At 38.1% G+C, this 13,778-nt stretch overlaps 1 protein-coding gene across 8 annotated transcripts in view; it reads left to right on the forward strand.

Annotated features, from left to right (window-relative positions):
- The window catches only part of FXR1 (FMR1 autosomal homolog 1), a 67,397-nt gene that overhangs the window by 14,427 nt on the left and 39,192 nt on the right, over positions 1 to 13,778 (forward strand). For all 8 annotated transcript variants that reach the window (XM_033211785.1, XM_033211786.1, XM_033211790.1 and 5 more), the window contains exons 2-3: positions 7,316 to 7,368; positions 9,100 to 9,193. In XM_033211785.1, the coding sequence (XP_033067676.1) occupies positions 7,316 to 7,368; positions 9,100 to 9,193 (147 nt within the window). The remainder of the gene's footprint in view (positions 1 to 7,315; positions 7,369 to 9,099; positions 9,194 to 13,778) is intronic.

Genomic DNA, 13,778 nt, shown 5'->3' on the forward strand with positions numbered 1-13,778 from the left:
TACAGTAAGTACTTTACCACAAGTTTGCATTAGGAATTAAGCCATGAACTGCACTTTTTTCTTTTTTTAACACATTTGAGAAGGCATAAAAAATGTAAAGTTACTTCTGACTGTTGTGCCAAATCTAGAGAGAAAAACAAAATGTTTAAATTTCATGCCAGCGATTCCTGAGAATTAAAAAGAAAAACAGTAGTCTTAAAGCTGGAGTGACAAACTATGTAAGAATACTTGATCAAGTTTGAGGGAAGCAGTAATGTGAGTCTGATACTTTCTTTTGCTTACTTAAGAGAATAAATGTGAACTAGAGGTGTGATTCCTTCCTGACAGGAATTTACCATGAAAATTTTAATAGGCTGGAATCTTGAGATTGGAGTCATTAAAAAGTTGGGTTAAGCCAAGGATAGTTACTAACCTCTATTTAGGAGGATTGTACTGTATGGTTTTTTGTTTGTTTGTTTGTTTTTGTTTTGGCTGGCTGTTCTTTTGTTGTCATTAAAAAAGAAAAAAGGCAGTTTGTTTTACAATCAGGAAACTCTTCTAAGAAGAATTTTGAAATACAAGAGTTACACTTTTCGGGTGTAAATCTTGGATTTTTTGGTTCTGCACTTCCATTTTAAAACTTCGGATTCAGGCTGCGCTCTTTCTGATTACATTTGGTAGTCTGCCAAATATTAAGGTTTTAACGTTTCCATTTACTCCTTTATAAGGTTTCTGTTTACTCCTTTATAAGGAATGTAAATTTAGTGTTGTAATGAATTGCAGGGGTAGGAAGGCATTAGTGGGTCTTAAATCTAAAGTAATAGATGAATTTGTAATCGTAGTTATTTTCCAGTCAAAGTGATTTTTCTAGACTAGGATGGTATGTTCTTAATGGGTTTATTAGGAAAGTTCCTGAAGGGACATCTCTACAGATTTCTAAGCCATAACTCAATCAAGGTACCTGATCTATTGATCGGTATTTTAAACATTAAAATTTTCTTTCAGCTCGAATCTAGGGTTTGGACAAGATAATTGCCTTACCAGTTGTGAGTTAGTTTTTGATACTTTGGGAACCTTGCCTTAAATATCTTTTTATGATAGGTGCCTTATTTCCCCTGATTAGCATTACTACCAGACTCAATCTTGTAGAGTTTAAAACTATATGAACTGGCAAAAGGATTTCATCGTTTGGTTCATAGTAATTTAGTGAAAAGAGCCCAAGACAGATGAGGTTTTAAATTTGTATGTTTAACCTAGGGAGTGAAACTTTGGGGCTATCTATATAAGATGTGTATTGTTTCAACTTTCCTTTCTTTAAAATGAGTGCCCTTATACAATGAGTGGTTTATAAATGATATTTTGTCTGTCCTCATACAGTGTCAGTAGGTGACTTTTCCACAGTCAGGGGTCCATAATACATCTGTTTAGATTTTTTGCTATATTTGTAATATTAACCTTTTAACTCCTGAAATATATTCATACCATGTTTCTTTCTGTTTAGCCTATAGGATTTTTTTTTTTCCACAACGGCTCCTGTCAAGTTGAGAAACTTTTTGTTTTTCAGCTATATTCTGTAATTTCAAAAATATATTCATTAAGTAAGCAGATATCCTGTGTACGTTTTTCTTTCCACAGGCCATTTAAGCACCCATCTAAAAAACAGTGAGTAGATCTTTACAGTAAGGTAGAATCTACAAGACAAACTGAAGAGAAAAAGTTCAGAACAAATGGTAGCAAATGTTTAACACTTTAAAGGAGATTTGTGTATTATTAAAATTACATTTTTCCCTGTGAATTACTTGTTCATCTAGTTCATGTCCATCGATACCTTTTCTATCAGCTTGTTCTTACTTAGTCGCTTAAGAATATTTGGATTGGGGATTTAACCCTGTTGTATGCTGTTTCACCACCCTTTTCTCCTTTGTATGTAATGCTTTTATATTTTAGCTTCTTGGTAGTATACTTTTATCAAACTTCGTGGCTTTTGGGTTTTGTTTTTTGATTAGAAAGGCCTTCCTTACTGCAAGGTTATAGATAATTGATTCCTGCTTTCTCCTGGAATTGTTACTGATTTTTTTTGAAGTTTGAATGTTTTATCTATTGAATCTTTTTTTTTTCTGGTGAAGACATCCATTCTGTTTTCCCCAAGAATTATTTAAATGTTTCAGTACCATTTTAAAAAGAGTCCATTCCTTCCCCATTTGTAAATTCCTGAATGACTTTAGGCCTACTTTTGGAATCTGTGTTCTGTTCCTTTAAAATATCTTTTCCATCTTCATTATTGTAGTTTTAAAATAATCTCTAAGGTTTGGTAAGTATAGAGTGTTATTGTTCCCTGCCATCCCAGCCCCCCATCCCCACCCCATTTTAGAAGTTTCCTTTTGGAATGCTGTCTTTTTAAAAATTTTTTGAGATAGGCTTATTTTATTAGGTTATCCCCCCCGCCCGGGCCCAACCACATACACACTCTTAATATTTCAGTGGGATCCCATTGAAATTGTAGGTTTATTTTAGGGGCATATTGAAATTTTTGTAATATCAAGGTCCCTAAGAACATGATGGTGTTTTACATTTTCCTAAATTTTGTATTTATATTTATTAGAGCTTCAGACATTTTTGTAAATAGCTTCTGTGCATATTTTTGTTGTTGAGGACACTTGTAGGATTTATTTTTTGGTTGTTGCTGTAAGTAGAATTTTTTTGTATAAAATTTTTATTTTTCAGCTGCCTATTTACATGTAGAAAGCTAGGGGATTGTTAGTTAACTTGCTGCTTAAGCGGATCTTTGACTAGAACCTTTTTTAAAAAAATTGTTTTATACTAGATTGCTTTTGAAATTAGTTCTTCAGATAGTGCTTTTTCATTGCTCAAGGATTCCTTCTACTCCTTCCATCCCTACCTTCATTTTACACTTAATTTATGGCATTTTTTGTTTGTTTTTGAGATGGAGTTTCGTTCTTGTTGCCCAGGCTGGAGTGCAGTGACGCTATCTTGGCTCACTGCAGCCTCCGCCTCCCGGGTTCAAGCGATTCTCCTGCCTCAGCCTCCCAAGTAGCTGGGATCACAGTCATGCGCCACCATACCCGGCTAATTTTGTATTTTTAGTAGAGATGAGGTTTCTCCATGTTGGTCAGGCTGGTCTCGAACTCCTGACCTCAGGTGATCCGCCCGCTTCGGCCTCCCAGAGTGCTGAGATTACAGGTGTGAGCCACCGCGCCTGGCCTAATTTATGGCATCTGGTTTTTTATTACATGTTACCTATTTGTTGTTTTGTCAGAGTTATGTGGGCATTTTAAGATTTTTTTTCCCGCTTATCCATAGCAAGCTGTGAACGTTTTAAGATTTTGAATACACTTCAGATGTGTTATATTGCCTAGTTATTCATGATTATCTTATAGTTAAGAGTTTCAAATGTAAACATTGTTGGACTGTGTGAGTGAACAAGACAAGTGACCTTGTAATAAGGATGCCTTGAAATCTTCCGTGTCTGCATATGTATGGAAAGAAGAAAAAGAAATGTTAAAGGCTTTCTTCTGAGAAATACGGGGCCTGAGCCAGGTGGGTGTGAATAGGAAGAGAGACAGTCAAAATCCTCAAAGATTGGGGATTGAGGACAGAAATTATGGAGACTTAAAGGCATAAAGCCCCCTGCCATGTGCAGACAAATGTGGTTGTTACTGGTGTCTTCTGAGTATTAGATTTTGGCAAAGACCCAGCCCTGTCAATTTGGGTCTCTTGAGCAGGCGGGGAGACCTAGCATCATTCTGGTGGCTTGGAGAGTACAAAAATACGTTTAAAAGTATTGACTGTGTCCTATCAGGTGGACTAAATTTTAGAGAAATCTGGCCATTAGAAACACGTTTGTCTAGAATTTAGGACTTGGGGATTAGATTTTATGGAGTAGGATGTTAGAAGTTGTTCACTGCAGTCCAAATAAATTTTAAGGACTAGGCGTCAGGCCTTAATCTAGTAAATCTTATGGCAGAATGATACTAGCAATGAGTAGATTCATAAGGGCCGGGGTGTGGTGGCTTATGCCTGTAATCCCAGCACTTTGGGAAGCCAAGGCGGGCGGATCATGAGGTCAGGAGATGGTGACCATCTTGGCCAACATGGTGAAACCCAGTCTCCGCTAAAAATACAAAAATTAGCTGGGCATGGTGGCATGTGCCTGTAATCCCAGCTACTCGGGAGACTGAGGCAGGATAATCACTTGAACCAGGGAGTTGGAGGTTGCTCCAGCCTGGTGACAGAGTGAGACTCCATCTCAGAAAAAAAAAAGTGCAGAGCTGTGTTTTAAAGTTTGTGAAAAATGTGCACTCAAAGTTGGTACTGATGTTTATGGTGGAAGTGTTTGTGGGAAAGGTAGAAGTGATTTTTAGATAGAAAATGCAAGGTTCTTATTACAAAGGAGAGTGAGAAAGATTATTATAAAGGTGAGAAAGGAGAGTGAAATTTTCTAGTGATTTAGAGTTCTGATTTGAACTAATCCACTATGAATTATACAGAAACTAGGAAGATTAATTTGTGAGACTTTTCAAAGTTTGTGAGAGTTTGTTGAAGAACTAGAACATGTTAGTGGAAGTTGAAAAAATGGCTGTCTTCTGATGGGAGAGATGCTCTACTAATATTCATAAACATGGAAATTCTCGGTTTCTGAAATTTGTTAAAAAATGGCAAGGGTATAATACAGTTACATTTGCTGGTAATATAACTGTGAATGCACGGACCAAAGTGATTGTTGAAAGTGAATGTGGGCCAGGTGTGGTGGCCCACGCCTATAATCCCAGCACTTTGGGAGCCCGAGGTGAGTGGATCACCTGAGGTTAGGAGTTCGAGACCAACCTGGCCCACATGGCAAAACTCTGTCTCTACTAAAAATGCAAAAAAATTAGCCAGGTGTGGTGGTGTAGTCCCAGCTACTGGGGAGGCCGAAGCAGGAGGATCGCTTGAGCCAGGGAGGTGGAGGTTGCCTTGAGCCAAGATTGCACCAGTGCACTCCAGCCTGGGCAACAGAGTGAGACTCTGCGTCAAAAAAACCAAAAAAACAAAAAGTGAATGTGCCCTACTAGAAACTGTCCAGAAAGTCATTATTAGCATGGTCAGATAATCAAAGCCTGAACTAGAGTGGCAACTCTTAATATTTAAATTTAGGGAGGATTAATTAATAAACATCTCCAGAATTGCAAGGCAGGAGCTACTATAGCAGTCTTTTTTTTTTTTTTTCCTTTCTTTGAGATGGAGTTTTGCTCTTGTCACCCAGGCTGGAGTGCAGTGGTGTAACCTCGGCTCACTGCAACCTCTGCCTCCTGGGTTCAAGTGATTCTCCTGCCTCGGCCTCCTGAGTAGCTGGGATTAAAGGTGTCTGCTATCACATCTGGCTAATTTTTGTATTTTTAGAAGAGATGGGGTTTCACCATGTTGGCCGGGCTGGTCTCGAACTCCTGACCTCAGGTGATCTGCCTGCTCCGGCCTCCCAAAGTGCTGGCATTACAGGTGTGAGTCACTACACTGGGCCTACCATAGCAATTTTCAAGGGAAGGGTATCCTTGGTTTTAGGCCCCAGTGAGGATGTTTGTATAGAAATGTCCAATAGCACACAAATAAATGAAACAACAGGCAGTTGGAGCTGGAGAAGAGGAGTGAACCATTCCCACTGCCAGTTTATATTTTATAGTCTTAATTTGCTTAGAAAAATGTCTGACACAGAGTATGCCCTTATTTTTTTCTTTTTTTTTTGTTTTCTGATAAGCCCATAATCTGTCACCCAGGCTGGAGTGCAGCAGCATGGTCATGGCACAGCAGCATGATCATGGCTCACTGTAACCTCTGCCTTCCAGGCTCAAGTGATCCTCCCGCCTCAGCCTTCCAAGTAGCTGGGACCACACACGCCACCAGGCCCGCCTAAGTTTTTTGTATTTTTGGTAGAGATGGGATTTCACTCTTGCCTAGGATGGTCTCAAACTCCTGGGCTCAAGCTGTCTGCCTTTCTTGGTCTTCCAAAGTGCTGGGCTCCCGGGCTTGCTTTGTTTTTTATTACTGTTACCCCTCTTCCATCTACTTTGTAAGTTTCAAAAACAAAAACAAAAAAGAACAAAACATTTTTTGTTGTTGTTGTAAGTTTGCCTTTTCCCTTTATTCTCTTTTTTTGGGTTTATTCCTTCAAATCTCGTTAGTGTTACTTAATGGGCTTTTGGGAAGGAGTGAGATAAACAGATGTGTTTGTTTTTGCCTTGCTTTGATGAGGTATTATACATGTGTTTATATAGCTAGTTTGCTGTGGACATTATGGAGTCGTGTGATAAAGATGCTTTAGAAAAGCATTTCCTACGTACCCCATGGTTGAAAGTATGTATGAGCATTTGACTAACATTCAGTAATTTGCAGTTCTGATTCATAGTAATATAAAGTCATTTAATGTTCATTGTAATTATATAAGTGCCAAGGACTGCTTGCCTGTGGTTACAGAGTGGTGGAATCAGAATTTCAGCAACAGTAATTCTACACCCAAGTCCTTTGCTCTTTCTTCAGTATGTCAGAGCTTATGGTTTCTTCCAGCTGTATTAATCAAAGGAAGATAGAGTAAGAAGGCTAATTTTAATATTAATTTTAAGCCTGAAAAATGACCACCAGTTGCTACTGAGAATCTGTATTCATTCCAGCATAGTTGTGAACAGTGTACTCACTATAGCCCAATTTTAAGGGAAGGGAAAGAGAAGTATGTAGAAAAAATAAGATTAAGTTAATGGCAAAGATAGTATTCAAAATGTAGTCACACATTTTACTAAAGGTGGACTATAATACTGATAACATTTATAACAAAATTGAGTTCTTACTTTGTGCCAGGTACTGTGCTAAACATTACTTCATTTAGTTCTCATGATTATTCATTAGGTGGATGATACTGTGATTAATTTCATTAGTTCAAAACTGTATTCAAGAATATACAAGTGATAGAGTTTGGGTATGAATCCTGGCAACCAGTACTCTAGAGCTTGAACTCTTTGTCACAGCAGTAAATACTGAACTCTTAGTCACAATACTAAATAACTGCCTTGCTGAACTAATACCTGAGATGTTCCAGGGATGTACATTTACTTTTGCTAATTCCCAGGTAGATGACACCAGGTGAAAAATGAGGTTCAGAGAGATGAAGTAACTTAAAAGATCATGTATCTCGTAAATGGTAGAGATGGAAATCAAACTCACATCTGCCTAATTCCAAACCTGTGTTCTTTCAGTACTCTCTATTATCTTTGTATCTCTAATACAGCCTTTTAGAGTTATGAAGTGTTTTAATATTGATATACTTTTATAATGTTTTTATGTCTTGCAGGGATTTATCAAAGATGTTCATGAAGACTCCCTTACAGTTGTTTTTGAAAATAAGTAAGTTATTTTTGTTGACGAAGGCCTTAATATTAGAGATGGCAGTGTCAAACTGTTTGCTTCTGGGAGGTGGGGAGGTTTGGTTGGTTGGTCATAAGTCTAGCTTTGATAACTGTTTATCTGTTTTTCTGTCCATAATTGTCACTTTTTTCGTAACGCTCTTCTTTGCCAGAACATGTATAGATATGAATCAGTTTTCCAGAAATAGATGGCACAAATTAGATGATAATATGCTTAATACTTAAAAGCCCAGAATTTTCAAATGATGTTGTAGAAGGTCTTCCAGTTGACTACTGGTCAGCAGAATAAGTGTTAAGCCATCTTTAATTGCCTGAGGGGTATGTAGTCTAAAAATGGGAAAGACAGCATACTGAGCTTGGTTAGGAAGGGCTATAAAAGAGCACTGGGCTGGGTGTGGTGGCTTATGCCTGTAATCCCAGCACTTCGGGAGGCTGAGGTGGGCAGATCACCTGAGGTCGGGAGTTTGAGACAGCCTGGCTAGCATGGTGAAACCTCGTCTCTACTAAAAAATACAAAAAAATTAGCTGGGCATGGTGGCAGGTGCTTGTAATTCCAGCTACTTAGGAGGCTGAGGCAGTAGAATCGCTTGAACCCGGGAGGTGGAGGTTGTAGTGAGTGAGCTAAGACTGCACCATTGCACTCCAGCCTGGGTGACAAGAGGGAAACTCTTTCTCCAAGAGCACTGTTTAATTGATGGTCAGAAAAAAACTGTTCAGCTTCCACTTTTAAGCTGTTTCTGGAATTGCCTGAAAAGATCATTGCCTAACAGCTGCTTCATGTAGAAACAAATGTTGAGATGATTTCTATCTTTGAGCAGCTGCCATTTGGACAGTAATGGTTAAAAGAAAGCATCCCCAAATCTTTTACTTGTCAGCTGCTACTTTGCCCAGCCTAGGCAGATGGAAACTTGAGGGACATTTTATGTCATAGTATACTTCTCAGACATATAAATGACCTATGAAAAATTAGAGTAGGGATTAATTTTTTACTTCATAATTTCAGCTTTTAAAATACAACATAAAAAATATCAGTTAACAACTAAATTGGTTTAATACATTAATATTTGCTACAGAGTTAAAAGTAAGCTTTTTGTAGGTTCTAATTATAATGTATGTATCCACTGTAGGAAAGATAAATGGAATGAGAAAACGAAATCTTTTGTAATTCAGCTGTTCAAAATAATTGCTGATAATTTTCTGTATTTCTGTGAACATGTATACTAAAAAGAGTTAAACAGTTTATATTGTTTTCTAATCTATGAAATTGTGTTTCCTTTATTGATAGGTCATGTAGTTGTGAAACTATTTGAAATAAGTTGGTATCACTACTGTTTATTGGGCAGCTGTGTCGATTTGACATTTCGAATCAAAGTTAGTCATCACTGTGAACTTAGCTTATTTCATTTGCAGAATAATGTATGTACTGCTCTTACGATGAGTAATTTGGGAGAATGTGTGTACTGCTCTTAGGATGAGTACTTTGGGAGGTAATGTACAATTGTTAACAATTTTGTTAATTATAAACTTCATTAAGAGTCATACAAAATCTCTTCTACTTCAGTAACTAATTACTTGGGAAATTATTAATAGTATGAATTGTTTTTCTTCTCTTTAGGGAAAGCGAAATGATAAACTAACTTGAAAAAATATGCAGCACCAGGTGTAGACTGTATATTTTTAAATTGTTAATACACCTTTTCTAATCCTTCAGTTGGCAACCAGAACGCCAGGTTCCATTTAATGAAGTCAGATTACCACCACCACCTGATATAAAAAAAGAAATTAGTGAAGGAGATGAAGTAGAGGTATGTATTTTTAAGTTTGTTTTCTTGTGGTGTCTATTTTTTGATTTAAATAAATATTCTTTTAGGAAAATTAGCTTAGTTGATGGAGGATAAATCTGATTCCTTTTCTCTATTCTTTCTATTGGCGGTAATGGCTGTGTATTAGCAGTGCTTGAGTTTTGGAGCTAGAATCGGTCTCACCTGTCCCATTTTTAGCTGTGTAGACTTTAAATTTATCATTATAATTTGGAAGTCATGGATGATAGGGTATTTGCATTTTTAAAAGAACCTAGCATAGAACTCTGTGCATTATGGTGTTACCCTTTTCCTTCTTTTTACTAATTACTTTGAATAATTTGTCTTACGACTTGCCTGGGTGTCTTTATGAGGTGTTGATAGTTATTCTTTTACTATAGTGATCATTAACAGAGTTAATATGTAACTGTGAAATATTGTAGCTTTCTGCCTTCTAGAATATTCTAGAAATGTCTGAGGAAAAATTTAAAAGTACAGAAAAGCAAAAAAAAAAAAAAAAAAAAAATGGAGGGAAAGAAAAATCACAGTTCACAGATGAAGCAAACACTGTTCATGTTGTGCATGTGCTTTCAGGCTTGTCTCAGCATCCCAAAATGATGGGATTACAGGCGTGAGCCACCACCCCCAGCCCTGCAAACATTTTATTTTATTTATTTTTTTGAGATGGAGTTTCCCTATTGTCTTCCAGGCTGCAGTGCAATGTCGCGATCTTGGCTCACCGCAACCTCTGCCTGCCAGGTTCAAGCGATTCATCTGCCTCAGCCTCCTGAATAGCTGGAACTACAGGCGTGCATCACCATGCCTGGCCAAGTTTTGTATTGTTAGTAGAGACGGGGTTTCACAATGTTGGGCAGACTGGTTCTCGAACTCCTGACCTCGGGTGATCTGCCCGCTTTGTCCCCCCAAAGTGCTGGGATTACAGGTGTGAGGTACTGTGCCTAGCCATTTACAAACATTTTAAATGTACATATTCTGTACTAAGCACTTTGCAAGTGATTTAGTTATCTGCCAGTTTTATTTTATTGTTTGAGATGGAGTCTCACTCTGTTGCCCAAACCGGAGTTCAATGGAACGATCTCAGCTCACTCCAACCTCCGCTTCCCATGTTCAAGCAATTCTTCTGCCTCAGTCTTCTGAGTATCTGGGATTACAGGTACCCACCACCATGCCCAGCTAATTTTTTTTACTTGTAGTAGAGACAGGGTTTCACCTTGTTGGCCAGGCTGGTCTTGAACTCCTGACCTCAGGTGATCACCCACCTCGGCCTCCCAAAGTTCTGCGATTACAGGTGTGAGCCACCACACATGGCCTGATTTTTTAATGATAAATTTTCTTTGAGCTCTCATTAATACAGATAATAAGCTAGAAAGTCAAAAATTGCAGCACTTCAATCCCTGACAACCTTAACTTAGCGTACCCACTTTGGTGAAAGTCAAAGATAAAAGAGTGAGTAAAGTGAGTGCTTTACTTATTCATAAGGGACTTGGCTCATGGCACCCTGACATAATTTATACTTTGCTTTAGTAAAAGCAAAATAGTACACAGTGAACTTAGTGCAAATAATTAAAATCCAGGCAGAATGGCAATAAGTTAAGAAATAACTTTTTGTAAGGATACCTGTAACTATCTGTGTGTATTAGAGTTCTTGAGGAAAATGTTACTGGTGGAATCGGGGGGAGACACCAGGAAACAAAGTGGTGAAATGACTGCTGCAAATCAAGAAGTGTAAAGTGGGGTCCTTGGTGGGTGCTATATATGGCGGTGATGCTGCAGATTACTATGTTCATTTGGACTTCCGATTTTATTGAAAATGTTTTTCTCAGTGTTGTATCTTTTTCTAATAGTTTTCTGTGAGAATAAAGAGGCTTGATTTGTTTTCATTTTTCGAAATTTCTGGTATAGTGTTTTTTGGATTTTGAGTAAGCAAAAGTTAGGCCCAGAAGGGAATGATGTAGGTTTGGACATGTTCTAGAATTAGAAATGTGTGGCAGTCAGTTTTGAGAGTAATGCTTCTTATACTTTTTTGTTGTTTAGACACTTAAAATTGGTAGCATGGAGTCTCAGATTAAAGGGAAAACTACTCTTGGTGGGTGCTCAGGGTGTTGTTACAGTGTACTTTTTCCATTCCTGTCCAGGAGCGTCCTGCCCTGTTCTGAACAGTGTCTGGCTCACCCCTGTGGTCTGCCTCCGCCTCTGAGGAAGACATTGATGTAGACATTGAGTGATTTAGAAATTGAATCTAGTTTTTTTTTTTTTTATTTTAAATTTCACGTAATGTTTTATGATTCAGCTCTGGTCACATTTGCTCTCTAGAATTTTATAAGTCATCTGAAATTAACATGTGATTTTTTTTTCACTTCTGAAAAATTTGAAAATTCGTATAAGGAAAAAGGAAAATTCATATAAGGAAAAAAATCTTGCCACCCATAGGATTTCGTTTTTTTTGTCACCGTTTATTAAGGATTTATCCATATTACCTAGAGTGTTTAGAAACTCTGAGTTGGTGGCTCAAGCCTGTAATCCCAGCACTTTGGGAGGCCGAGACGGGCGGATCACGAGGTCAGGAGATCGAGACCATCCTGGCTAACATGGTGAAACCCCGTCTCTACTAAAAAATACAAAAAACTAGCCGGGCGACATGGCGGGCGCCTGTAGTCCCAGCTGCTTGGGAGGCTGAGGCAGGAGAATGGCGTAAACCCAGGAGGCGGAGCTTGCAGTGAGCTGAGACCCGGCCACTGCACTCCAGCCTGGGCGGCAGAGCGAGACTCCGTCTCAAAAAAAAAAAAAAAAAAAAAAAAGAAACTCTGAGTTAGTGCTTTCCCAGGTAATGTTTCGAAAGCCGCCTCCCCTCCTTTAAAGTAATAAAGCTTAATGTAAAAAATGAAATGGTAAAAAATTACATAAAGTACAAAGTGAACCTTCCATCTTAATGTAGGTGTACCTGTCCACCCACCCTAACTTAAATCTCATTTATCAGAGTTGATTCTCTTGTGAGTTTTTTTGTTTGCATGTATAAAGGACATGTTGAAAAAAAATTGGGATTAAGTTACATATTTTTGACTTTTGTATTCACTTAATTAGGACAGCAAACATTTTCTTGTCTTCTCATTTAAATTTACCTCATTTTTTGTAACCACCTCAAAATTATTTGGTGTGGATATATCAAATTAAAAGACATTGAAATTACCAAATGTTTTGCTGTTAGCTAAAGAAAACAATGCGAGAATTGAAATTAATATTCTTATGCAAATCTGGTAGTATTATAGTTCCTACGAGGTTAAATTGCAGGATCAAAAGGCATGATATATACATTTTTAAAAGTATTAAAATGTACCGTTTCATCCTCCAAAAATGTCTTTGGAATTACCACTTTATAATTTTATTAACCCTGGAGGTATCTTTTTCATATGAAACATTGAGTAACTGTATTATATTGTTCATATGTACAGTTTTGTAAACTTGGTGGATGGAAGCTGATGTCTCCTGAATTCTCATTTCCTTAATCATAATATGGGAACATCACTTAAATTAGTTTATTGGCTCTTAACCCCTTGTTCTGTAAATTGTCTATTTTTTTGTTTGTGTAGTTTTTGGGGTAGGAAATCCTTGCATTTTGTGGCTGAGTTTTATCTTTATTTTTATTTTTGAGACAGAGTTTTGCTTTTTCTGGCCAGGCTGGAGTGCAGTGGTGCGATCTCGGCTCACCACAACCTCTGCCTGCTGGGTTCAAGCGATTCTCCTGCCTCAGCCTCCCTAGTAGCTAGGATGACAGGCGTGCGCCATTACACTTGGCTGATTTTGTATTTTTGGTAGCGACGGGATTTCTCCATGTTGGTCAGGCTGATCTCGAACTCTCTACCTCAGGTGATCCTCCCACCTTGGCCTCCCAAAGTGCTGGGATTACAGGTGTGAGCCACCGTGCCCAGATCTGAGTTTTTATCTTTTCATGTTTTTTTTTCTCAGGCAATTTCATTTTTTATTTTTTATTTTTTGAGATGGTGTCTCACTAAGTTGCTCAGGCTGGAGTGCAGTGGCATAATCTTGGTTCACTGCAACCTCCACCTCCCGAGTTTAAGTGATTCTCGTGCCTCGGCCCCTGAGTAGCTGGAATTAACAGGCGCACGCCACCATGCCCAGCTAATTTTTTTAATTTTTAGTAGAGGTGGAGTTTTGTGATGTTGGCCAGGCTGGTCTCGAACTTCTGGCCTCAAGTGAATAATACCTGCTTTGGCCTCCCAAAGTGCTGACATTATAGACGTGAGACACTGCGCAGGCTTACTTTTACATTTTTGAATTATGTTTTTTTACATCTGCTTCCCTGCATTATTTTTCCCTTATATGGGGGGCGTGGGGATGGGGAATCCTTTTAGGTTGCTTCATATCTGATCGCCTTAGTTATGAAATCTAATTTTTTGGTCAATAAACACTTTTTCTTAAAATTTTTCTGGGATTGTGCAAAATAGCAGAGGTAAGCCTGACATCTAAGCTGATAACCGGTTTTTGTTTTTTTTTTTTTTTGTCGGGGGGAGATGGAGTTTCACTATTGTTGTCCAGGCTGTAGTGCAATGGC

The sequence above is a fragment of the Trachypithecus francoisi genome, unplaced genomic scaffold (genome assembly GCF_009764315.1).
Source record: "Trachypithecus francoisi isolate TF-2019V2 unplaced genomic scaffold, Tfra_2.0 Lachesis_group0, whole genome shotgun sequence".
Classification (NCBI taxonomy): domain Eukaryota; kingdom Metazoa; phylum Chordata; class Mammalia; order Primates; family Cercopithecidae; genus Trachypithecus; species Trachypithecus francoisi.